The sequence below is a fragment of the Somniosus microcephalus genome, chromosome 13, assembly GCF_052327205.1.
Source record: "Somniosus microcephalus isolate GS21.2 chromosome 13, FLI_Smic_1.0, whole genome shotgun sequence".
Taxonomy (NCBI): Eukaryota; Metazoa; Chordata; class Chondrichthyes; order Squaliformes; family Somniosidae; genus Somniosus; species Somniosus microcephalus.
In genome coordinates, this window is record NC_140999.1 from 39,576,778 (window position 1) to 39,601,062 (window position 24,285).

Sequence of the window (24,285 nt, forward strand, 5' to 3'; positions counted from 1 at the left end):
ATATCAACGAGTGTTCCCTCAATCCCCCTGCTCTGCGCGTTCCGCTGCATCAACACCTATGGTTCCTATGAGTGCACCTGCCCTGGAGGATACACTCTGAGAGACGACCGCAAGATGTGCAAAGGTAAGTGAAGGAACGGCAGCAGAGGCACTGAGGCCCAGTACAGCACTGACAATGTGCCAAATAACAGCTTTCTGTAAACCGTCATTATAATCAGCAATTTAACAGATTTGCCAGCACATCAATAATTAAAACTGGCATTTGTTCATAGAGATTTGTTATAATAGACTGGAGAGACAAGATTTTCTTTGATTATGCAGATTATTTTAACGCCAGCCAGTCAAAATACCACGTTCAAGCAGTTATATCGGCATTCACCAGGAAAACGGACAAAAACATCTTCAACCCAGCTGTGGAGTGACCAATTCCAGCTGTGGAGTGACCAATGCCAGCTGTGGAGTGACCAATTCTAGCTGTGGAGTGACCAATGCCAGCTGTGAAGTGGACCAATTCTAGCTGTGGAGTGACCAATTCAGCTGGGGAGTGACCAATGCCAGCTGGGGAGTGACCAATGCCAGCTGGGGAGTGACCAATGCCAGCTGGGGAGTGACCAATGCCAGCTGGGGAGTGACCAATGCCAGCTGGGGAGTGACCAATGCCAGCTGGGGAGTGACCAATGCCAGCTGGGGAGTGACCAATGCCAGCTGGGGAGTGACCAGTGCCAGCTGGGGAGTGACCAGTGCCAGCTGGGGAGTGACCAATGCCAGCTGGGGAGTGACCAATGCCAGCTGTGGAGTGACCAATGCCAGCTGTGGAGTGACCAATGCCAGCAGTGGGGTGACCAGTGCCAGCAGTGGGGTGACCAGTGCCAGCAGTGGGGTGACCAGTGCCAGCTGCGGAGTGACCAATGTCAGCTGCGGAGTGACCAATGTCAGCTGCGGAGTGACCAATGTCAGCTGCGGGAGTGACCAATGTCAGCTGCGGAGTGACCAATGCCAGCTGCGGAGTGACCAATGCCAGCTGCGGAGTGACCAATGCCAGCTGCGGAGTGACCAATGCCAGCTGCGGAGTGACCAATGCCAGCTGCGGAGTGACCAATGCCAGCTGCGGAGTGACAAATGCCAGCTGCGCAGCGACCAATGCCAGCTGCGCAGCGACCAATGCCAGCTGCGCAGCGACCAATGCCAGCTGCGCAGCGACCAATGCCAGCTGCGCAGCGACCAAGGCCAGCTGCGCAGCGACCAATGCCAGCTGCGGAGCGACCAATGCCAGCTGCGGAGCGACCAATGCCAGCTGCGGAGCGACCAATGCCAGCTGTGGTGTGACCAGATCCAGCTGTGAATTCAATCTAAATGGCCCCAAAAAAAATGAGCAAATCCACAACCTGCCCCGAATCCTGATAACAGCTCACACACCCAATTGAATGAAGTTACAGCTGGCAATTGGGGCACTCTTAATATGGAGAGGCCAGACACATAGGGACGATGAATTTATAATTGTTAGCGTGTTTCAGATGTGAATGACACAACCGGTGACTGAACTTGTGCCTGTAACTTCACACAGTGGAGTGTGCGAGAACTTCAGTTATTTTATTCATTCATTTCCATCCGGTGTTTCTCACCAGTTTAGTCACTAACACTCAAAGCAAGATATGCCCCTATATTTTCCAGAACCCTTTTTAATAAAATACTGGATAGATACGACTGATGCACTGCACAGTGCTTCAACCATAAGTGAGTGTGAATTATAGTCAATGGATGGGAAGCTCAGCCAGAAGCAGATGTCGGCTGGCTGTGAGGCGGGTTTATGCATTGCTGACTATTGCTTATCCCTGATTGCAGATTTGGATGAGTGTTCGGAAGGATTCCACGACTGCGAGTCCCGAGGGATGATGTGCAAGAACCTGATTGGCACCTTCATGTGTATCTGCCCACCTGGAATGATGCGAAGACCAGACGGAGAAGGCTGCATGGGTACATCTCCCTGCCTGTCTGTGTGCCTGTCTGTCTAATTGTGCGCCTGTCTGTCTGCTGTCTGTTCTCTGTCTATGGTCAGTGCACGTGGATTCAGAAAGTTTATATTTACTCCTTGGGAGATGATGGCCTGGATGTTCCCCCTCCGGCTGGTGGGTAGTCGCACTGGGATCTCCACCAGCAGGAGGGAGCACAACGTTACCAATGAGGAAAATGTGGCAATGCTGCAGCAGGACACCAGAAGAGGGAGCTGCGATTAAAGGGGTGCCGCGATGGCGCCGCTAAAACCTCACCACATTTTTTACTGAAGGCCTTAGATTGGACTGGAGTCTTCAACAGATTAGTGTTTGGGGCTATTACTGAGAGAGGAGGCCCTCTCCCTCCAACCAGAGGGCGTTTCCATTCATTTAACCTAAACTTGTCGCAGAGTAAGCTCACATCCGGGTTAAAGGTTAAGGAATGTTACACTTGAATATCTGAATGTCAACTTTGCTCAATTGTACCACTCAGTTTGTGGATTCAAGCCCCATTCCAGGACTTGTGCACATAATCTACACCGAGACTTCAGTGCCGTACTGGTGGAGTGCTGTATTGTCAGAGGTTTCCCTTAGATTAGACATTAAACCGAGGCCCCGTCTGTCACTCAGGTGGACATAAATGGTCTCCTGGCTCCATTCAAAGAAGAGCAATGAGTTCTCCTGGTGTCCAGGCCAGCATTCCTCCCTCAATCAACACCACTAAAACAGATTAATTGGTCACTAATCTCATTGCTGGTTGTGGGACATTGCTGTGTGTAAAATGGCCACGATAACAACAATAACTACACATTAAATTATTTCATTGTACGTGAAGCATTGCGGAGAGATGGGTCAAGGCCTTGTTTATAACTGCAGGCCTTTCGTTCTCACGCACGGGTTAAAAAACATTTTGAAACATTTCCAGATGAAAACGAGTGTCGCACTAAACCAGGCATATGTCAGAATGGACGATGTATCAACACGGTTGGCAGCTACCGGTGCGACTGCAATGAAGGATTCTTGGAAAGTCCATCAGCTACAGAATGTCTGGGTGAGTAGGAAACCTCATAACAGTGACCGGATCCGCTGAAAGACTCTTCCCCAATCCATCCCCTCCTCTTCTGAAGCTGTTGACTCTTACTGGAATACAATTCCCTGGGTGCTGATTCTTGACAGTTACAGTTCCCTGGGAGTTGGCCTTACTGGGGTGCATATAGTCAGTCCACACCGTGTGGTGCCGTCCCTCTCTGTATAATCAGTCCACACCATGTGGTGCAGTCCCTCTCTGTATAATCAGTCCCTCTCTGTATAATCAGTCCCTCTCTGTATAATCAGTCCCTCTCTATATAATCAGTCCCTCTCTGTATAATCTTCCCTCTCTATAATCTTCCCTCTCTGTATAATCAGTCCCTCTCTGTATAATCTGTCCCTCTCTGTAAATCAATCCCTCTCTGTATAATCTGTCCCTCTCTGTATAATCAGTCCCTCTCTGTATAATCAGTCTCTCTCTGTATAATCAGTCCCTCTCTGTATAATCAGTCCCTCTCTGTATAATCAGTCCCTCTCTGTATAATCAGTGCCTCTCTGTATAATCAGTCCCTCTCTGTATAATCTTCCCTCTCTGTATAATCTTCCCTGTCTGTATAATCGGTCCCTCCCTGTATAATCAGTCCCTCTCTGTATAATCTTCCCTCTCTATAATCTTCCCTCTCTGTATAATCAGTCCCTCTCTGTATAATCAGTCCCTCTCTGTAAATCAGTCCCTCTCTGTATAATCTGTCCCTCTCTGTAAATCAATCCCTCTCTGTATAATCAGTCCCTCTCTGTATAATCAGTCCCTCTCTGTATAATCAGTCCCTCTCTGTATAATCAGTCCCATACCGGCATTTACACACTGAGTCACAGGAACTTAAAGGCGTTTTCATAAGAGCGGAATAATTGAAATAAAATGACAATTACAGGAAATTTTTTCACACATTTAGCAATTTTCCCTGTTTTTTAACAATGAAGTAGTCCCCGCTTTAAACCAGAGCTCGTGTTTCCTATCTTGCTGTCTGTGATGACCTTTCTAATCCTACCCTATGTCCTCTCTGATCTCAGATAATCGTCAGGGGTTCTGTTTCATCGAGGTTTTGCAGACCATGTGCCAGATGTCCTCCACCAACCGTAACCTCGTCACCAAATCTGAGTGCTGCTGCAATGGAGGCAGAGGCTGGGGCAACCAGTGTGAGCTGTGCCCACTGCCTGGCACTGCCCGCTACAAGAAAATGTGCCCACATGGACCTGGCTATGCCACAGATGGTAGAGGTAAGGCAGATCTGTACAGGTCCTCTCATCTATCTATCTATCTATCTATCTATCTATCTTCTATATATATAAATCGGTACATCTGTCTGTCTGTCTGTCTGTCATTCTGTCTGTCATCGCCTGTGCGTCTGTCGGGCTATGCGCTCGAAAGTTACAGGGCGTACCTACGCGCGCGTTACCTCCAAAGAAAGCTTACGCTTCCGAGACGGTTTTAAGCGTATTTACGTTTCGGCCGGGCTAAAATCGCGCCCGCGGTATCTGAAAAACCTTCAACGTTCCGCTCATTAGCATCTCATTATCCGCTCATTAGCGACAGAGTGACCTCGAGGTCGACCAATCGTACGGCGGCTTGCTGCCGCGTGCGGCCGGGCCCTCCTACGGTCGAGTGACGGGACGATTGACCAATCCTACGCTTTGGTCACCTGATGGTCGACCAATCGGTGCGTGTGTGGGCGGGCCTTATCGTTCTGAACCGAGGTGAGTAGCCGCCATCTTGCTTCCATTCTTTTTCCTGCTTTCTGCGTCTTTCTTTTCAAATATACATTTCCAGCAAAATAAAATTCAATTTATTAAATTCTTTTAAAATGAATCACTCATTTGTAAATATTTTATCTCACCTGAACATTCTTTTTCCTACCTTTGCCCGTTTTTTTCTTAGGCCTGAAAGCCTGGGCCTTTCTTGCCCAGCCAGGCCCGAGCTAGGTAACTGGGCTGCTGCTAAGCTCCTCACCACCCCCCGCCCCCCCCCCCCCCCGTGTCACGTTACCCGGGGCAACGGCGTCAGCCACGAGGGTCAGGGTGCGCGCGCAGCAGGAGCAGGTGAGACTCTGTTCTGCGCTCGGCTCGGGCGGGGGAGGAGGCGGGGCTCTCGAGAGTGCGGATCGGGTTACCCCGGCAACGGGAGTGCGGGCCGGCTGGGGCTTGGAGAGCGCGGCTCTCGGCCGGGGGGGACGGGGCTTGGAGAGCGCGGCTCTCGGCCGGGGGGGCGGGGCTCGGAGAGCGCGGCTCTCGGCCGGGGGGTGCGGGGCTCGGAGAGCGCGGCTCTCGGCCGGGAGGGCGGGGCTCGGAGAGCGCGGCTCTCGGCCGGGGGGGGCGGGGCTCGGAGAGCGCGGCTCTCGGCCGGGGGGGGGGCGGGGCTCGGAGAGCTGGGCTCTCGGCAGTGCGGGGCAGCGCGGCAGGGTTACCCCGGCAACCGGGCGTGGCCATGCCTGTCTCTCAGCCTCAAGCCCTCCCTTCCTCCCTCCCCCCCCGCCCTCCCTCCCCCCTTCCCCCCCCCGCCCTCCCTTCCCCCCCCTTCCCCCCCGCCCTCCCTTCCCCCCCCGCCCTCCCTTCCCCCCACCCGCCCTCCCTTCCCCCCACCCGCGCTCTCTCTCTACCCCCCAGTCGCTCTCTCTCTACCCCCCAGTCGCTCTCTCTCTTCCCCCCCCAGTCGCGCTCTCTCTCTCTCTCTCTCTCTCCCCCCCAGTCGCTCTCTCTCTTCCCCCCCCCAGTCGCGCGCTCTCTCTCTCTCTCTCTCTCTCTCTCTCTCTCCCCCCCACCCCACCCCACCCCACCCCACCACAGTCGCTCTCTCTCTCTCTCTTCGAACAACAACATAAATCGGTACTTCTGTCTTTCTGTCCTTCTGTCTGTCTGTCATCGCCTGTGCGTCTGTCGGGCTATGCGCTCGAAAGTTACAGGGTGTACCTACGCGCGCGTTACCTCGAAAGAAAGCTTACGCTTCCGGGACGGTCGTAAGCGTATTTACTTTTCAGTCGGACGAAAATTGTTCGTGCCTTATGCAAAAAACCTTCAAAATTAAACTCATTATCTGCTAGCATTGATTGACTGACGTCAAGGTTCGACCAATCCTGTTCCGTCACGATTGACCAACCCTACAGTACGGTCCCCTGATGGTTGGCCAATCGGTGTGTGTGTGGGTGGGACTATTCATTTTCATCTCGGGGATGTGGCAGCCATTGTTTCACTACCAGCTCTGACTTCAGCTTCCAGCTAAAACTACTTTGAAAGTTAGTATCTCTTTTAAAAATAACATAAGATTTATCAAAAACGTTTTATAAGTACTTTCACTTTCATTTTTCAAGCTTTTAAAAGGTAAACAGACAGGGACACAGACAAGGCCCTAAAGCCTGGGACTCGATTTAAAATGTTGCCCAGCACCAGATTCACAAAGGGACACAGACAGGGCCCCAAAGCCTGGCACTGGATTTAAACCGCCCGCCCCAAAACTGCCCTGGCAAAGCCGGGCTCCCCCAGCTAGTTTGGTTATAAGTGGGCTCCCCACGAGTAATTTTCCAACTGCGTACCAGCCGGGAGCCTAGCCCACCGGGACTTCCGGTACATGATGCGCATAGATTCCAATTAATGGTCGGAAAACCATGTGCCGGAATTTCCAAAATATGCTTTTGGTAGGCAAGGCTCCTGGCCGGATGCACAAAGTCAGAAAATGACCTCCTCTGTGCATCAGTTGGGTCAGTGAACTCCCATCTGTTTAATTGTAACAGAGTGCCCTGTGAGCCACCTCATCACTCACTCGCTAGGTTGTGATTACACTCATTCACTTTGAATGCTCCTTTTGTCAAATACCTTTTTTTTGAATCCATCATTGCTGGCACCGATCCAAGGACATGCCAACCTTTGGAAAATGTGCTACGGGTAAGACACACTGCAGAGCCTTGAGTTGGCATTCCGAGCTCAATCAGTTCCAGTCCCTGTGAAGGTTAGAATAGGCTGGCGTGCGTTTCAGTGTGATGACATTATCCACAGTTCACTCCATACCACCTGTCACACAGTGTGAGAACTGACTGCACTCCGTTAGCACTTCAGTAGAACCGTTCCCACTGACACTCTTTCAGTGCAGCCCTGGAGTACACCAGCTCTGGTATTAATGGAACAGAGTCTGATAATCGTTTGTTTGGAGAGGGAGATGAGCCATTAGGGCCGTGAGTCAGTATCACTACGGTGGAGTCACAGAGCAGCAATGCAACGATGAATTTCCAGTGGCACAATTTCTCATGAAGGTGGTGATCTGTTAAAATCTAGTCTGCATTACAGATTGGCACAAAGCTTGTTTCAAAGTTGAGTCCCAATCAAGTCAGCCTTGTTCTTTCAGAACCCATTGCAATTCAATAATGCTGTGTCTCTGGATTTACTGGATTGCAAGTACAAAACTAAATGAACATCAGCCTTGCTGTTCTATTTCAGATATATTTTGTTTATATATTGTTACAGTTATAAATAAATTATATATTACAGATATCGATGAATGTAGAGTGATACCTAACTTGTGTAAGAATGGACAGTGCATCAACACCATGGGCTCCTTCCGCTGTTTCTGTAATATTGGATACACCACTGACTTAACAGCCACCTCCTGTGTTGGTAAGAACCCTTTATGTCACCCTTTCCAAGTACATACTATGAGTGATACACAGCAATCTTACAGACAAGCTTCTTATACACACATCTAAGTATTATTTTTTTAAAGAAATTTACATTTTTTTAATATTGAGAAACCCAAGAGACAGCCCAAGGCCCAAAGTGTTGGACATCACGAATGTTAGAAAGAGTCAGAGAGAAGACAAGGCAGGTCAGGAAGCAGAGATCAGGTGGCCCAAGCTTGGGTTATAAAAGCCTGCAGATTTTGGGAGGGAGGGGAGGCATTCCACAGTTTTCAGATCCTAGGAAAGAATGGGTTAGGGTTTGAGATGAGTCTTGATTTCAACACAGTGAGGATTCAGGGAGGAGGAAGAGTGCAGGACGGGATATTTGGAACTTCGGAGGAACAAGAGAGTGAAGTTCTGAGAAACACTGACCATAGTAGTATCAATAAAATAAAGAGAGGCGAGACAAGTTGTGGTAGAGAGCAAGAGGCTAGAGGTGAGAGAGGGATCACCTATCATATGAGAAACTTTCACTTCTGTCCTGTTGAGGCATTTGGAAGGGGCTAGAAAAGTCTCTCCAGATATGAGAGCAGGATTCAAAAATTGGGTGGGATTTTGCCTCCATAGAGAATGAACAATTGTTGGGGGAAATTCTAGAGACTTTGGTTGAGGAAGGTATCCCAAGACTAAATCTTAATGGAGTCGAGTTAATTGCTTCCTGTGAGACTGAGATTGAATGAGAACCAGAATGATGCTTACCGAGCAGGAAGCTTTTCATTGTTCAGCACGAGCAGCGAGAAGCACAGGGAGCTGCAGAACTTAAATCAGCGATAGTTTACAAAATGGACAAATACTGAAATCTCTGTAATCTAAAAGCGATGATGAAGTCAGTCATATGTGTGAGTTCCTAGTGAGCCTCTTATGCTCGTTTCAAGCACTCTTTGCGGTGCTGGGACCTACAATTCCAGTCACTGTTTTGCTTGTTGGTGCCCATGTTTAGAACATTTTGCTGTCACAGTTTGTGAGGCTGGCCCCAGCTGTTTCCTGCAGGGCAGCAGTGTCACTTCAGCATTGCATGTTGGCTCACTGGGTAAAGGCACTGCCTGGTGTGTAACTGAGGACACAATCTGTGCTGCATTAGCTGATCTTAGCTGTAGGTTCATGCTGATTCTGATGGGACAGGGTACAAGAGTAATGCAGAACATTAACACCTTCCTCATCGCATCCTTACAGATCTCGATGAGTGCGCACAGTCACCCAAACCATGCAACTTCATCTGCAAGAACACAGAAGGCAGCTACCAGTGCTCATGCCCACGAGGCTACATCCTGCAGGAAGATGGCAAGACGTGTAGAGGTAGGGGGCTGAGGCGCTGCAGCGTCACACACATTCCGTTTGCTGGGGCAACACAAAACACTGTCAGCCGTGGTTCAGTGGGTAGCACTCTCGCCTCTGAGTCAGAAGGTTGTGGGTTCAAGCCCCACTCCAGAGACTTGAGCACAAAATCCAGGCCGACCCTCCCAGTGCAGTACGGAGGGAGTGCTGCACTGTCGGAGGTGCCGTCTTTCAGATGAAGCAGTAAACCAAGTCTGCCCTCTCAGGTGGACCTAAAAGACCCCACAGCACTGTTTCGAAGAGCGGGGGAGTTCTCTCCGATGTCCTGGCCAATATTTATCCCTCATCCAACATTTAAAAAAACCCAGATTATCTGGTCATTATCACTTGCTGTGCACAAGTTGGCTGCCGCGTTTCCTACATTACAACAGTGATTATACTTAAAAGTATTTGATCCGTCAGCACCTGGTTCTGGAGTGCTCGGCAGAGGAAATCAGAGCAGAGACCAGTAACAGCAGATCGCCACGCCTTTTGTGCTTGAGGGGCATCCCCAGCGGAGATGGGAAGCTTCCATCTGAAAATGGGAGATGCATTTAAATTGTATGTAAATGATGCAAGAGTGACATGATAATGCCTTTTGTCATTTCTGGGAATTCCACCTGGAGTCCGCGAGGAAAGTGGGCCGAGGGGGGCTGCCGGCACCTGGGACAGCAAAGAACATCGGTGTGGCTGAAGGCCCCAAAACTGATAGGAATTGTGCTGCTCCATCTGGAGCCCCTCGACCCCGCTCCATCTGGAGCCCCTCGACCCGGAGCCCCTCGACCCCGCTCCATCCGGAGCCCCTCGACCCGGAGCCCCTCGACCCCGCTCCATCCGGAGCCCCTCGACCCCGCTCCATCCTGAGCCCTTCGACCCCGCTGCATCCGGAGCCCCTCGACCCTGCTCCATCCGGAGCCCCTCGACCCCGCTCCACCCTGAGCCCCTCGACCACGCTCCATCCGGAGCCCCTCGACCCCGCTCCATCTGGAGCCCCTCGACCCCGCTCCATCCGGAGCCCCTCGACCCCGCTCCATCCAGAGCCCCTCGACCCCTCTCCATCTGGAGCCCCTCGACCCTGCTCCATCCTGGACCCCGCTCCATCAGGAGCCCCTCGAACCCGCTCCATCCTGGACCCCGCTCCATCCGGAGCCCCTCAACCCCGCTCCATCCAGAGCCCCTCGACCCCACTCCATCCGGAGCCCCTCGACCCCACTCCATCCGGAGCCCCTCGACCCCGCTCCATCCAGAGCTCCTAAACATCCCCTGGAGTTATTCCTATTTTTTTCCCTTTGTTTCCGCCATAGATCTTGATGAATGTTCGACTAAACAGCACAACTGTCAGTTCCTGTGTGTTAACACTATTGGATCCTTCACATGCAAGTGTCCGCCTGGTTTCACACAACACCACACATCGTGCATCGGTGAGTAAATGTGAACAATTACAAAGGACAGTCACATTCTCCAAATCGCTTCCAAATCTGAATTGATTCATGTTTGAGTCAGTTAGAAGTGTTCAGTGTTATCCCTCACTTGCCTGGTTGGATCAGTTCAGAGCAGTTGTGAACCATTCCATGTAAAACAGCTGATGGCTGTCAAAGCATTGACACCACCAGGAATTCCTATTCAGAATGTGGGTTTCCCCCATAAACAGAGTGGAGCTCCACATTGGTAGGGTGGGTAAATGCTCTGTCCAGTATGGGTTGGGTGGGTAAATGCCCTGTCCAGTATGGGTTGGGTGGGTAAATGCCCTGTCCATTGTGGGTTGGGTGGGTAAATGCCCTGTCCATTGTGGGTTGGGTGGGTAAATGCTCTGCCCAGTGTGGGTTGGGTGGGTAAATGCCCTGTCCAGTGTGGGTTGGGTGGGTAAATGCTCTGTCCAGTGTGGGTTGGGTGGGTAAATGCTCTGCCCAGTGTGGGTTGGGTGGGTAAATGCTCTGCCCAGTGTGGGTTGGGTGGGTAAATGCCCTGTCCAGTGTGGGTTGGGTGGGTAAATGCTCTGCCCATTGTGGGTTGGGTGGGTAAATGCTCTGTCCAGTGTGGGTTGGGTGGGTAAATGCTCTGTCCAGTGTGGGTTGGGTGGGTAAACGCTCTGTCCAGTGTGGGTTGGGTGGGTAAATGCTCTGCCCAGTGTGGGTTGGGTGGGTAAATGCTCTGCCCAGTGTGGGTTGGGTGGGTAAATGCCCTGCCCAGTGTGAGTTGGGTGGGTAAATGCTCTGCCCAGTGTGAGTTGGGTGGGTAAATGCCCTGTCCAGTGTGGGTTGGGTGGGTAATTGCTCTGCCCAGTGTGACACGGACCCACACAGAGCAGGAAGGTCCCAGGTAAGATTGCTGGGCTGTGCTAAGTTAGCTGATCCAAGCTGGGACTGCGATAGGCATGCTACTTCTTCCAGCGCCTCGGAGGAAGTATTAATCATGGTTCCTGCTCCAAGCACTTTCCATTGACCCCTGCTAGAAATGCACATGTGTGTGGACAGTGGTTGAGGACCGGATCGAGCTCAGCTTTGTACCCACCCCTCCGCCATGTAGAATATACCTGGTGTAATTAGAAATCAGTCAGTGAGGTCCTTTAGTAATGTAGCTTTTTCTTTCTCTTGTTAACAGACAATAATGAATGCATGGGTCAGGCCAGCATCTGTGGTTCAAAGGGCTCATGCCAGAATACACCAGGAAGCTTCAGCTGCGATTGCCAGAAAGGATTCTCATTGGATGGCACTGGTCTCAACTGTGAAGGTACAAAGAGTGGAAGTGTTTGTAGGACAGTAAACTGGACAGGAAGCACTTTATTTCAGAGGGGCTGAAAAAAGAGTTTAATAATGCAATGGACAGTGTCCTTGATCCACTGGTAATGTTTAAATGGGTGGCACATCTCTCTGCCTCACCCTTTAAGAAGTTTGTAAAATGAAGAGCATCTCAGTGAGTTTGAGTTTGGTAGATGGCAAAGGGAGTGAGGGTTGGAGTCCCTGCCATCAGTGATGGGGGTAGTCTGGGGTTGCTGTTCCAGAGTTAAATGGCAGGGACAATGGAGGGACTGGGCACCTGGTGTAAATGACAGGCAGAGTGGGGGGAACTGGGTCCCCAGGGTAGAAGGCAGGCAGAGTGGGATGACTGCATTCTAGTCTCCACCTTCCTATTATGAGGAAGGCTCAGGGGATGCTTCCTCCTTCACCTCCTGGGAACTGGTCATGGAGCAACCAGGACAGACCCGGAGAAGAATGGGCTTGTCCTTACAGCTGGCCAAGGATGTAGTGACACACAGCGACAGCATAAATAGAATCATAGAATGATACAGCACAGAAGGAGGCCATTCAGCCCATTGTGCCTGTTCCGGCTCTTTGAGAGAGCTATCCAATTAGTCCCACTCCTTGCTCTTTCCCCATAGCCCTATAGGAGAAGAAAATGTGACAACTTTAGCTTCAAGCACTGAAAGTTGCAGCCTCCTGCTGGCAGAATCAAAGGCAGAAAGTCAGCATTATTGGTCCAACCAAAACTGGGGTCAGTTTAAAGTTCACATGGAGACACAGTTAAGAGTCTCCTTGGGACGTTAAAGTGTTCAGTGTCTTAATTGCCCCCTTCATTGCTTTTCTTGTGTGAAGCATTTCTAAGGTCTTTGTTGTTTTAATTTACAAAGTGTATCCTGAGATTTAAGATTTTTTGTGTTCCTGTGCCTTGGATAATTTTTTCTGGTCTAAAAGTTCTGGAATCCCCACTTCAGCACTGAAAGCGTGGTGGGTTGGACTTCTACCCACCCGTCTATCCTCATCCTGACCCTGTCCCAAATTCTAGTTCCATACCATCAGTTCCATCTTCAGGTCAGGGCAAGTTCATCAGCCTCTCCCCAACTCTATCAGTATTTAGCAGAGGTCAGAAGGTGGAAACCTGGTGGCATGAGGTTCTACCCCATTCAGATTACACTAATTCCATGCCAAAATAACAGCATGCAGTTTACTAGCTACAACCTGTTCCAAACTTGGAAAAGCCAGATTCAAAACTCCAAAGCTTATATTGAAATGATATTGTTTAAAGGACTATTAAAGGACCATTGGATAAACAACAATTCCAATGAATCATTTTCATGAATCCAAGAGGAATCTTTTCCTAACCTAGTGTGCAAATCAAAGTGACATGTTGATTGTGGTGTGAGGACATATAGAAACCACTTGCTCCTTGTTTGGAATGTCACTTGGGTTAAAGACCACACCTGACCATTTTATGTTTCTGGTTCAGGTCCAAGCCCCCCAGTCTTTAAGTTTCTAATGGTCTTGAGAATGCATGTTGTGTAACTAAGTTCAGATGTAGCTCTGCTTCATCCTGGCTCGATGCCAGATCTCACTTGACATCTCACCGACTCAGGTTGCTTTCCTTACTCTCCAACCCACAGATGTTGATGAATGTGACGGGAACCACCGCTGCCAGCATGGCTGCCAGAACATGTTGGGTGGATACAGATGCAGCTGCCCTCAAGGCTACATGCAGCACTACCAGTGGAACCAATGTGTGGGCAAGTATCAGAGCTCTTGGGACTGAGGCGGTCAGGACAACTTCAGTGATATTGGAACTGAGGGAGTCAGAGCAACTTCATCTTAATCTGCCAATAGTATGGTTGGGCAAACTTGGTAGAGAGATAGCACTTTGCCACATCCAAAGTGTCAGTTGCATTGGTAGCTTGTGGGTTGATGCACACTATCGCCTAAACAGTGACTCGCCAATCTTGGTGAAATGGAGTGAGGTAATGCCTGAGCATGAGTTACTGTAAACAGGTTACCTTCCTGCCCCTTCAACCTCAGAGTGTCATATGTGAGTAGGAAAGATAGAAGTGAGAGGGAAAAAATTTGAGATAAAAATTGGAAATAAAGTTTGGAAACAAATTGATCCAAATTGCAATTTAAGAAAAATTATAACGATCCCTATTCAGGACAGTTTAGATTTGGAAACCACTTCACAAATCACCTATCATTGAAGTGAAGTTCAGGATTTAACCCTTTAAACCATTATACAGAAAGACGCTGTCTCAAGCTTCCCCCAAGGGCCAAGTGGGAAATGCCGCACCCAGTGTGGTACTTCGCCATTCAGGAAGTTCCCTCGGTCAATCTCTGGTCTGTGCTGAGATAGCTGGCTTGGGCCAAGGCAACAATAGGAGCGCTGCAATTGGCCTCAGTGTCCCTGGGCTAGGGAGGAGTGATCTTCAGCTAGGATTCCCACTCCTGATCATTCTCTAATAACCCTTGCTCGAAAATCCACATAGGTGGACATTGCACGAGTGCAAGTTGAGCCATGATACGCCTTTCCTCTCCCAACAATTGAATAGCGTCCTATTATAGGCCGGCTGGCTGCCAAGGCCGACACACAAAGAATGGTCGCAGTTGAAGTAGCAGAGGATGGCTGCACCCGTGGGACCAAGAGATTGGTCCCACGCAAGTGCCAGTGCTGTCAGGAGGAGAGCAAGATGGAGAATATTATTGAAGACGTTGTCTCATTAATCTCTCTTTGACTGTTTTTCAGATGAGAATGAATGCAGCAATCCCACTGCCTGTGGCGCAGCCTCCTGTTATAACACTCTCGGCAGCTACAAATGCCTCTGTCCATCTGGGTTTGATTTTGATCAGTACGCCGGGGGATGTCAGGATGTGAATGAGTGCTCGGCCTCCGGAAACCCCTGCTCTTATGCCTGCTCCAACACAGACGGTGGCTACCTCTGTGGCTGCCCAGGGGGGTACTTCAGAGTGGGCCAAGGGTAAGTAACAAGTCATCGACCCGCCTCGGGGTGAGGGGAGGGGAGGGAGAGCTGAGGTACTGTAGCCGTGTTGGATAATATGATCCGAAACAGTTGAACAAATTCCTAATCTGATATTTGAATACAAAAGGGAGGAAAATTAGGCAGTCAAATAGGATTCTCAAAAACTGAAAATAAATTGAGCTTTAATCAAATTCTTTGGACCATTTCCCCTTAAATGCTGCTAGCACTGACCTGTCCGTGACTACGTTTACAGAACACATCTCCCTCTCTTCCTCCAGCACCAACACCCATTTTATTATTAGTAGGAGGGACCAATGGGAGAATCTCAAGTGATTTCATCACTGACCAGGGAAGAGACTGTAAATTCCTTTGTGGGGAGTGTTTGCGGAGTGAGGCAATTTAAACACTTTTCTGTGAGTCTCATTCATTGCGTACAACTCCCTGTCCCTGTGCAGGTGCCCCACCCTGCCCCTGTGCAGGTGCCCCTCCCTGCCCCTGTGCAGGTGCCCCACCCTGCCCCTGTGCAGGTGCCCCTCCCTGCCCCTGTGCAGGTGCCCCTCCCTGCCCCTGTGCAGGTGCCCCTCCCTGCCCCTGTGCAGGTGCCCCACCCTGCCCCTGTGCAGGTGCCCCTCCCTGCCCCTGTGCAGGTGCCCCACCCTGCCCCTGTGCAGGTGCCCCACCCTGCTCCTGTGCAGGTGCCCCACCCTGCCCCTGTGCAGGTGCCCCACCCTGCCCCTGTGCAGGTGCCCCTCCCTGCCCCTGTGCAGGTGCCCCACCCTGCTCCTGTGCAGGTGCCCCACCCTGCTCCTGTGCAGGTGCCCCACCCTGCCCCTGTGCAGGTGCCCCTCCCTGCCCCTGTGCAGGTGCCCCTCCCTGCCCCTGTGCAGGTGCCCCTCCCTGCCCCTGTGCAGGTGCCCCTCCCTGCCCGTGCAGGTGCCCCTCCCTGCCCCTGTGCAGGTGCCCCACCCTGCCCCTGTGCAGGTGCCCCACCCTGCCCCTGTGCAGGTGCCCCTCCCTGCCCCTGTGCAGGTGCCCCTCCCTGCCCCTGTGCAGGTGCCCCACCCTGCCCCTGTGCAGGTGCCCCTCCCTGCTCCTACCTTGTCTTCATAAAATTCAGGGAGCGGTTGTCAGAGTGAAAACGTAAGTGGCAGAGGAAATTATAAATGCTCTGGCCAGATGGCACATATCCTGCATCGAGGGTGCTGAGGGTTACACCAGGCGGAGATTTGCAGAACATTGGCTAACATCAAGCAGAAATTATTAGGCACTGATGATTGGAAGCAGCAAGCATGGTGCCTATATTTAAAAAGGGCAACAAATCTTAGCTAAGTAATTACAGACAGATTAGCCGTCTAGGCCCTAAGTTCTGGAATTCCATTCCTAAACATCTCCGCCACTCTCTCATCCTTTAAGACGCTCCTTAAAACCTACCTCTTTGACCAAGCATTCGGTCACATGTCCTAGGGGAAAAAATTGAGTCGCATCCCCTTTGGGGCGCTAACTTCAAGTAGCGCCCCCAAAAAATTAGCGACCCCGCGGCTGAAATTCATCGGTAGCGCCCCAAGAGGGAAGTGAGGTGCTACTGGAAGCGCCCCGTCTCCCTCTTGGGGCGCTGCGAGTGACTATCGCGGCACGTCACGCCGTGGTACTGCAGGCCTGCCTCCCCTTCTTAAAGGGGAGGGGCCTTGCGCAGCGTGACCCCGGGCCCAGCTGGGCCACCAGGGATCGCAGTTCCGGCAAAAGAGCCCGGCACTCAAGAGAAGTGTCGGGCTCATGGAGCGCAACCGGCACTCCGCGGCGGGGGGGGGGGGGTGGTCAGGAGGCCGGGGACCGCGGAGGGGGCAAGTGCTGGCAGGCGGCCAGTAACAAAAGTGGCCGCCCGGCACCTTCCCTTTAATTAGCGCCGCCCCTGCCGCAGGTAGGCCCCCCCTGACCCTGTCAGACATAGCATCCGGCGGCAAGTCAGGGGGCGCGGCCGGGGCACTGCGCATGGTGATGACGTCCTCGCCGGCGGCGCTGCACTGCAGGGCGCTAACGGTTACCACCGCCGCTAACCTCCCGCAGAATTTTGCAGCAGGCAATTACATTTCCACATTGCATTAATAAAGTGCCTTTAATGTAAAGCACCAGACCCCTGACTTTTTGCAATTTCTAGCCTATCTCCCCCTCTGCCCTCTCCAAGCTCATTTCATCTGCTCCCTTGATCTACTCCCCATGCTAGGTGACATAATCAATAATTCTCTTTTCTTAGGCACCATCCCTCTTTCCTTCAAAACCAGCATCATTACATCCCTCCTCAAAATCTGCATCTATTCTCACCAACCTCCCTTTCATAGAAACGTAGAAGATAGGAGCAGGAGTAGGCCATTCGGCCCCTCGAGCCTGCTCCGCCATTCAATGAGATCATGGCTGATCATCCAAATTCAGTACCCTGTCCCTGCCTTCTCCCCATATCCCTTGATCCCTTTAGCCTTAAGAAATATATCCAACTCCTTCTTGAATATATTTAATGAATTGGCCTCCACTGCCTTCTGTGGTAGAGAATTCCACAGGTTCACCACTCTCTGGGTGAAGAAATTCCTCCTCATTTCTGTCCTAAATGGCTTACCCCTTATCCTTAGACTGTGACCCCTGGTTCTGGACTCCCCAGCCATCGGGAACATCCTTCCTGCATCCAGTCTGTCCAGTCCTGTTAGAATTTTATAAGTTTCAATGAGATCCCCTCTCATTCTTCTAAACCCCAGCGAGTATAAGCCCAATCGACCCAATCTCTCCTCATACGTCATTCCTGCCATCCCAGGTATCAGTCTGGTGAATCTTCGCTGCACTCCCTCCATGGCAAGAACATCCTTCCTCAGATAAGGCGACCAAAACTGCACACAATACTCAAGGTGTGGTCTCATCAAGACCCTGTACAACTGCAGCAAGACATCCTTGTTCTTGTACTCGAACCCTCTCGCTACTAAGGCCAACATACCATTTGCCTTCTTAACCGCCTGCTGCACCTGCATGCTTACCTTCAGCGACTGGTGCACAAGGACACCCAGGTCTCGTTGCACTTCCCCTTCTCCCAATCTATTGCCGTTCAGATAATAATCTGCTTTCCTGTTTTTGCCACCAAAGTGGATAACCTCGCATTTATCCACATTATACTGCATCGGCCGTGCTTCAGCCCAATCACCCAACCTGGTCTTTCTAAGGTCCTCGAGCGTGTAATTGCCTCCCACTCCATGTCCATCTCTCCTGAAATTCCTTGTTCAAAGTCATAAATGACATCCTCTGTGATTGTGATCGTAGAGAAAGAATATTACAGCCAGAATCAGAGGGCATGAACTTAAATTACAGATGTTATAATGTGAAAATGAGGGTACTAGAGGGTTGGGCTTCAATGGAAGAATAAGGGTACTAGAGGGATGGGCTTCAATGGAAGAATGAGGGTACTAGAGGGATGGGCTTCAATGGAAGGGTTAGGGTACCAGAGGGATGAGAAGGTGACCATAGTCCACAGAACTGTACCCCATTGAGCATCTTCAGGAGGTAGGGGGTTACATTTCAAATATAGAAAGATATATCCAAAATACTTCAATATACAATTATTGTAATTGATATGATTAGAATTTGTACTAAGTGTTTATTTGTGTCTGTGCTGCTGTTGATTCCCTGTTCAGACACTGTATATCTGGAATGGGGTTCGGGAATGGTCACTACCTGCCCGTGGAGGAGGAAGTAGTGGATGAGGAGAATGTGCTGTCCCCTGAGACATGCTATGAATGCAAGATCAATGGCTATCCCAAGAGAGGCAGGCACCGGAGAAGCACAAATGGCACTGAATCTCACGAGGTAATTTAAGGAAACACCCAGAACCAAAAAAGAATGGCATGTGTTTATATATCTTGTCTCTCAGAAACATCTCATAGCACTTCACATACAATGACCTATTGTGAATTGCAGTTATTGTTAAGCAGGTAAATGCAGTAGCCATTTTGTGCATAGCAAGACCCCCAAAACAGCAAATGAGATGAATGGCTCATTAATAAGCTTTTTGGTGGCGCTGTTTGAGGAAGGAATGTTGGCCTGGACACTGTGAGATTTCCTTGCTCCTCTTCAAATAGTGCCGTGGGATATTTTACGTCTACCTGAGCGGGCAGACAGGGCCTCAGATTACTCTCTCATCTCGGGTGACCCCACTGTGGCATGAACTTCCAACTGTGAGATTCCTGAGTCAATCAACCACCATTAATTGGGGCAGAATTATTCTGGAGAGCAGGAACTAAAATTAGGAAGAAAGTTTAAGGAAGTTGGTCTTATTTTCTTTGAAAAGGAGATTTCAGAATGCTTTAATTGAAGTTTTCAAGAATTTAGGATATTGATCACTATGATGAAGAGTTCAAATCCCAGGGAACATAACTTAAAATTGAGGAGTAAGAAGGGAAATCAGGAGAACTTTTTCACTCAAAGGGTAACTGAGTTGTGGAATGAGTTCCCAGGGAAGGATATTGAAGTGGGCAGTATCAATGGGAACAATAGACAAGCTTTCCTTTTGAAGAGACAAATGATGAGAGATATAGTGGGAAAATGGGTAGGTGGGGTTGAGGAATATAGTTAGAAGGTGTGTTTGTGGTGCTGAGGAACATGATGAGAAGGTGGGGTTGATCAAAATGCGACAGGTTTTTAGTTATAATTAACTAACAATTTCTTGGAAATGTCAAAAACAGTTCCCTGAAAGCAGATTTATTGAGCTAATTTTTTTTAATAACAGAATCACAAGGTTAGTCTGGCTAGCTTGGACATTGATGCACCAATCCCATTGAATGTGAATATCACGGACCTGGGAATCCACGATCATATCATGGAATTCCTGCCAGCCATCGAACCCCTGGAAAACCATGTGCGTTACATCATCTCCAGCGGGAACGAAGCCAGCTTCTTCCGAATCCACCAGAAAAATGGACTCAGTTACCTCCATCTAAGCCGCAAAAAGGCCATGCGAGGAAAGTACACACTGGAGATTTCCAGTATGCCTCTGTACAGGAAGAAGGACCTCCTGAAGCTGGAAGATGAAAATGATGTTGACTACCTCGTGGGTGATATCGGCGAGGCCCTCCGAATGAAGCTTCAAATTCATCTTCTTTAATGTTCTTGTCTCATCACCCTTGGTGGGGGAAAAAACCCACCATTTTAAATAGCACCTCAGCACCAACCTCTCAATACCAACCTCTCAACACTAAACTTGATGATGGGATAGTGGGCTGTGTCAGCTCAGCAAAGTCTTTACACAACAATCCTCTTCACATAGGCTATGTACTGGGGACTGAACGACATCTTCTGGAGTGTGCCACAGTTTTCGCACGTACAGCAGATGATCAGACACCAATTGAGAAGGACCAATTCATATTTAAAGTTAAGGTTGGAAATTCCCTGTACTTGACCAGTTTTCCTTTGTAATGCAGTGATCTAAATTAGAAAGTGTTTACTGAAGGAGTCAACCATATTGGAGCAAAATAAACACACAGCTTTGGGATTGGGGGGGTCAGTGAGGACAAGGGTGTTGGTGGATTTAAGGGAATGGGCGTTATTGAGTCAGAGATGGAAAGGAATTTGCTTTGTATTTAGAGAGAGGTATAAATTACATTTCCACATTGCATTATTAATAATGTCATTAGTAATTGAATTGAGAAAAAGAATCCTAGAAATTAGGCAATCTGATTTTATTTTTTAACTAGCTTGGTCCTCTTTCAGCGACTGGGCCATCCTATTCTCAGGGACAGCCTGTTGTTAGCTGTTCTGATCGGAGCGCTGTTGTGTTGTGGAGAAATCCAGTTTGTATAATTGGCATTTTCTGAATCATTTCACTTCTGACTTTGGAACCATTTACTTAACCAGGGATCTCTGTCCAGGTCAAATCAGTTGCAAAAATGTTGACCACGGGAGACAGAGCATAGGCTTCCATTTTGTAATGAATATCTTTGAATAAACCGACTACCTATTACTTACTGAGCAATCTGGCCAGTGAGGTCAGTATGAAAACAGGAAGGAAGTGAGGTATTTCCAACTCAATTCTCAGTTTGGAACAGCAGGTGGGTGGCACTAAGGCAGTGAAAGGAAGCATCTTCTTAAAGCACATTCCTCTTTAATAAGATAAGTAGTCAATAACAAAGCCGTTGTACAGGGAGCTGGTGGTGTTTATTATGCTTCAGTAAGTTGAGATTGATGATTATAGATCACTGGATTGCCAGGGGTTAAGAGCGACTGTGTGCGTTGCCACAGGAGCTTGTCCTTTCGGTAATATGGAAGCACTTGTTGAGCAAGCATGGCACTATATCCCAGCATCCTTTTCTCAGTCTCTAACACTCTCCACTTTTTGGTTGAAAACAAGTGAGAAACCCGTGTCCTATAAACAGCACCGGTAATAAAAGGAAAAGGAATCTTCGGAAATTGCCATAACTAACTGATTCAGGAACCCCACCTGTGTTATCGCACTCGGTGTGCTTGTTTGCTGGTGGGTCTGGGTGACTCTTGAAGATTATTCCATGTGGATCTCAGACAGTTGAGGCTCTCTCTGTGCTGCGCTAATAGGATTAAACTCCACGTGCATTGTGGGAGTCTGGCTGTGGTGTGTTCAGCTGGAGCCAGCTGTGCTTCCTGCTCCAGTGAAATTTGTTCTTTTCCGCAAACACGGAGACAAAGGCGTGATCCTAATTCTAGGCCTTATATTCCAGTCTAGGATGCTGCCATCTCACCTGAGACATGTAGACCTCAATGCAGAGCAGACCAACTCTTTTTAATGTGTGAGTGAGAGAAAGAGGTTACTACACAAGGCTAAAGAATTTTTTTCAAATTAAGTTTGTGGAATTGCATTATTGTAAGCTCCGCAAGATTGGCCTTCAAGCAAGGATTGCCCCCTATCCGACCGCCCGACAGGGACAGGATTGCCCCCCTATCCTACCACCCAGTGGTGACAGGATTGGCCCCAGCCTACTGCCTGACAGCAACAGGATTGCCCCCTTATTCTACCATCCAACGTGACAGGATTGGCCCTGTCCTACCGCCCGACAGTGACAGGATTGGTCCCCTGTCCTACTGTCCAAAAGGATTTTCCCCTGCCATGCCATCTGACAGTGAGAAGCACATGGAATATTATCTTTGGAATTAAGTGCATTCTAACCTGCTACTGCACACAGCAGATATGATAAAATTGGTCCTCAGTGCTTCAGTTCTCACATAAAACCCTGTGTGAGACACGAACACTGCATTATGTACTGTAGCTGATAGAATCACCCAGCTGATTGTGTGAGTCATGAGCAACTTTTCTGCAAAGCAGTTCATACAGAAAATGATTCTTCATCAGCCCCACCTCCTCAGTTCTAACACTGCACTAAACATTCAGGTTCTTTTGAAGGGGAGCCACAGGAAGATCCTGTTTCTCTCACTCTCCATATTTGGTAAAGTCTCATACTATGAAGAACGGAGACACAAGCAGGGATCTGGAGGCAGCTCTCACTGGGCAGGACCCTGGGGTGTGCGATCCACTTACCAACACCCCACCACTCACCTACACAGATTCAGGGCTGGAAAACAATCTGCCTCAATCACCTTCTCCTGTCTTTGCTTCCAAATAACAGCAGGTAAACCAAAAATATTCAGTACTGGCTTTCTATTTTTTTTTAAAAAGGCCCGTACAAGTCTCAGTGGATTGTGTTCTTGCAGCCTCGTGTCATGTTTACTGTTTCCGAAGGGTGTTTTAACACGTACACCTCTTAATTGATTTTATTTTTAATGACCTAAATGGAAGCAGTGTCCTGTCTGGGAGTAAATCCCTCGACAGGGAATCTTTCAGGTAACTAGTAATGTTGCTCTTCCGTGTTTGAAATGTGCCTGCTTTCATAGAATGCTACAGCACAGAAGGGGGCCATTCGGCCCATCATGCCTGTGCCAGCTCTTTGCTTTAGCGGTTTCAGCAAGAAGTACACTCCTCGGTAGCTATTCCGATTTGAGTTTATAAAGATCGCGGAGGAAGTTTTCCTCTGGTTGCTTTGTGTGGCAGAATTGGTTCCAAAAAAAACCTTTAAACGTAAATGAGTTGGAAGTCACAAGTTGAGGACCTCCTCACAGTTACAGCTTTGTGACACACTGCAACCAGAAGAATCATTCGACCTCCGACCTCCACCCACCCCCGCCCCCATGCTTTCTTCAACCGTAGATTAAACAATTGAGTTTGTCTTATCCTCTTTAAATGATTCCACATGGAGATTGCACAGTGCAGGCAAGTTACTGTTTCATAAAGGTGCTAATGTTAAAAGATTTACATGTTCAACCTCAGACTACCTGAAGTCCTGTTGTTCAGTAGTGCAATTGATCTATACAATGGTGCTAGTATTGAAATTCAGGGTTCCTGCACTGTCCATCCCATTTTATATTTATGTATAACCGACATTTTGTACTGTTTTGTCAAAATATTTTTTTTTGTGAGCTCATACCTTGTAGCTTTTTTTTTGTAAACTGCCACTTCATGTAAAATAGAGGACGTGTTTATACTGTAATCATCTAGTGACAAACTTGAAAAACAATTTTTTTATTGTAAACTTGTAATACTGTATACAGATTTTTCTACTGCAAAGAAAAGAGGGTTATGAATATAATAATTCTGCCTAAACACTGGACCCTCGCCATCTGTTGATTGACCATCCTGAATTTTTAAGATGAATTTTGTATTAACGATGTGAAGCCCGGACTGCCAAATAATGAAGTACTGTTATACTACAGGCCCAAGTCAGCCTCTCCTCTGTGTTCTGGTGTCGTCATTTGGGGCACGGGGTTGGGAGGGGGGAATTCAGCGCGTAACAACATCTACCTGGGAAATTAGATTTGTATCAAAAAACATTCTCGGCAATAAAATGGATTATTTTGGGTTATATTCTCTGTCTCCACTGTGATTTCCCCTGGAGCTGAGACAGGTGAAGTTTTTACTCTAAGGCAACAAGATGGTGGCTTTGCCCAAAGGGCCGAGGGCTGATTCTCTGACAGGCTCCTGTGGGATGGGGGTTCTCTTCATTTCAATTTTGTCTGAGCTTGCACACCAGTAGCCCACCTTGACTAGTCCCAGTCACTGCAGCAAAGCTCCCTATGCCTACTATTCATCCAATACAAATAAGGAACCGCTCTCTATGTCAGTTTACTCCCCTCCTTACTGGAAGTTGCTGACTTTTTATTCCACAAACACCAGGTGTTCTCTGGTAGCTCACCCAAATGGCCATTATTCACATGAACTTTGACAGTGAGTGTGGACATTATACTCACCCGGAGGTCATGGCAATTAAGCCTGATTGTGTCCACACCCAGTGGATATGGTCATTGGATGGTGATCAGGACAGTAATTCTGGCTAGTCTAGGTGTGTGGAGGCCAAATATAATACCCGTACAAAAAACATTCCGGAAATACAGGAAACTTTCTGGTATCTGGCACGGACGGGACCGACGTGGTGCCGGTTCATCAACA

At 49.0% G+C, this 24,285-nt stretch overlaps 2 protein-coding genes across 2 annotated transcripts in view; one reads left to right on the forward strand and one right to left on the reverse strand.

The window, feature by feature from the left end:
• Window positions 1–23,567, forward strand: LOC147108247 (fibrillin-2-like). Its single transcript, XM_086004786.1, has 12 exons — window positions 1–124; window positions 1,843–1,974; window positions 2,917–3,042; window positions 4,092–4,298; window positions 7,554–7,679; window positions 8,915–9,037; window positions 10,360–10,476; window positions 11,657–11,785; window positions 13,434–13,553; window positions 14,555–14,786; window positions 18,458–18,629; window positions 19,549–23,567. The coding sequence occupies exons 1-12, from the start codon at window positions 115–117 to the stop codon at window positions 19,921–19,923; spliced, it is 1,869 nt and encodes a 622-aa protein (XP_085860912.1). The 5' UTR covers window positions 1–114; the 3' UTR covers window positions 19,924–23,567.
• LOC147108244 (solute carrier family 12 member 2-like) overlaps window positions 1–24,285 on the reverse strand; it is a 315,116-nt gene that overhangs the window by 103,497 nt on the left and 187,334 nt on the right. The gene's annotated exons all lie outside the window — the stretch shown is intronic.

Coding starts and splice junctions, on each gene's coding strand:
- LOC147108247 (XM_086004786.1), top strand. Junction 4,299..7,553: donor CTATGCCACAGATGGTAGAG/GTAAGGCAGATC, acceptor TATATATTACAG/ATATCGATGAATGTAGAGTG. Junction 18,630..19,548: donor ATGGCACTGAATCTCACGAG/GTAATTTAAGGA, acceptor TTTTAATAACAG/AATCACAAGGTTAGTCTGGC.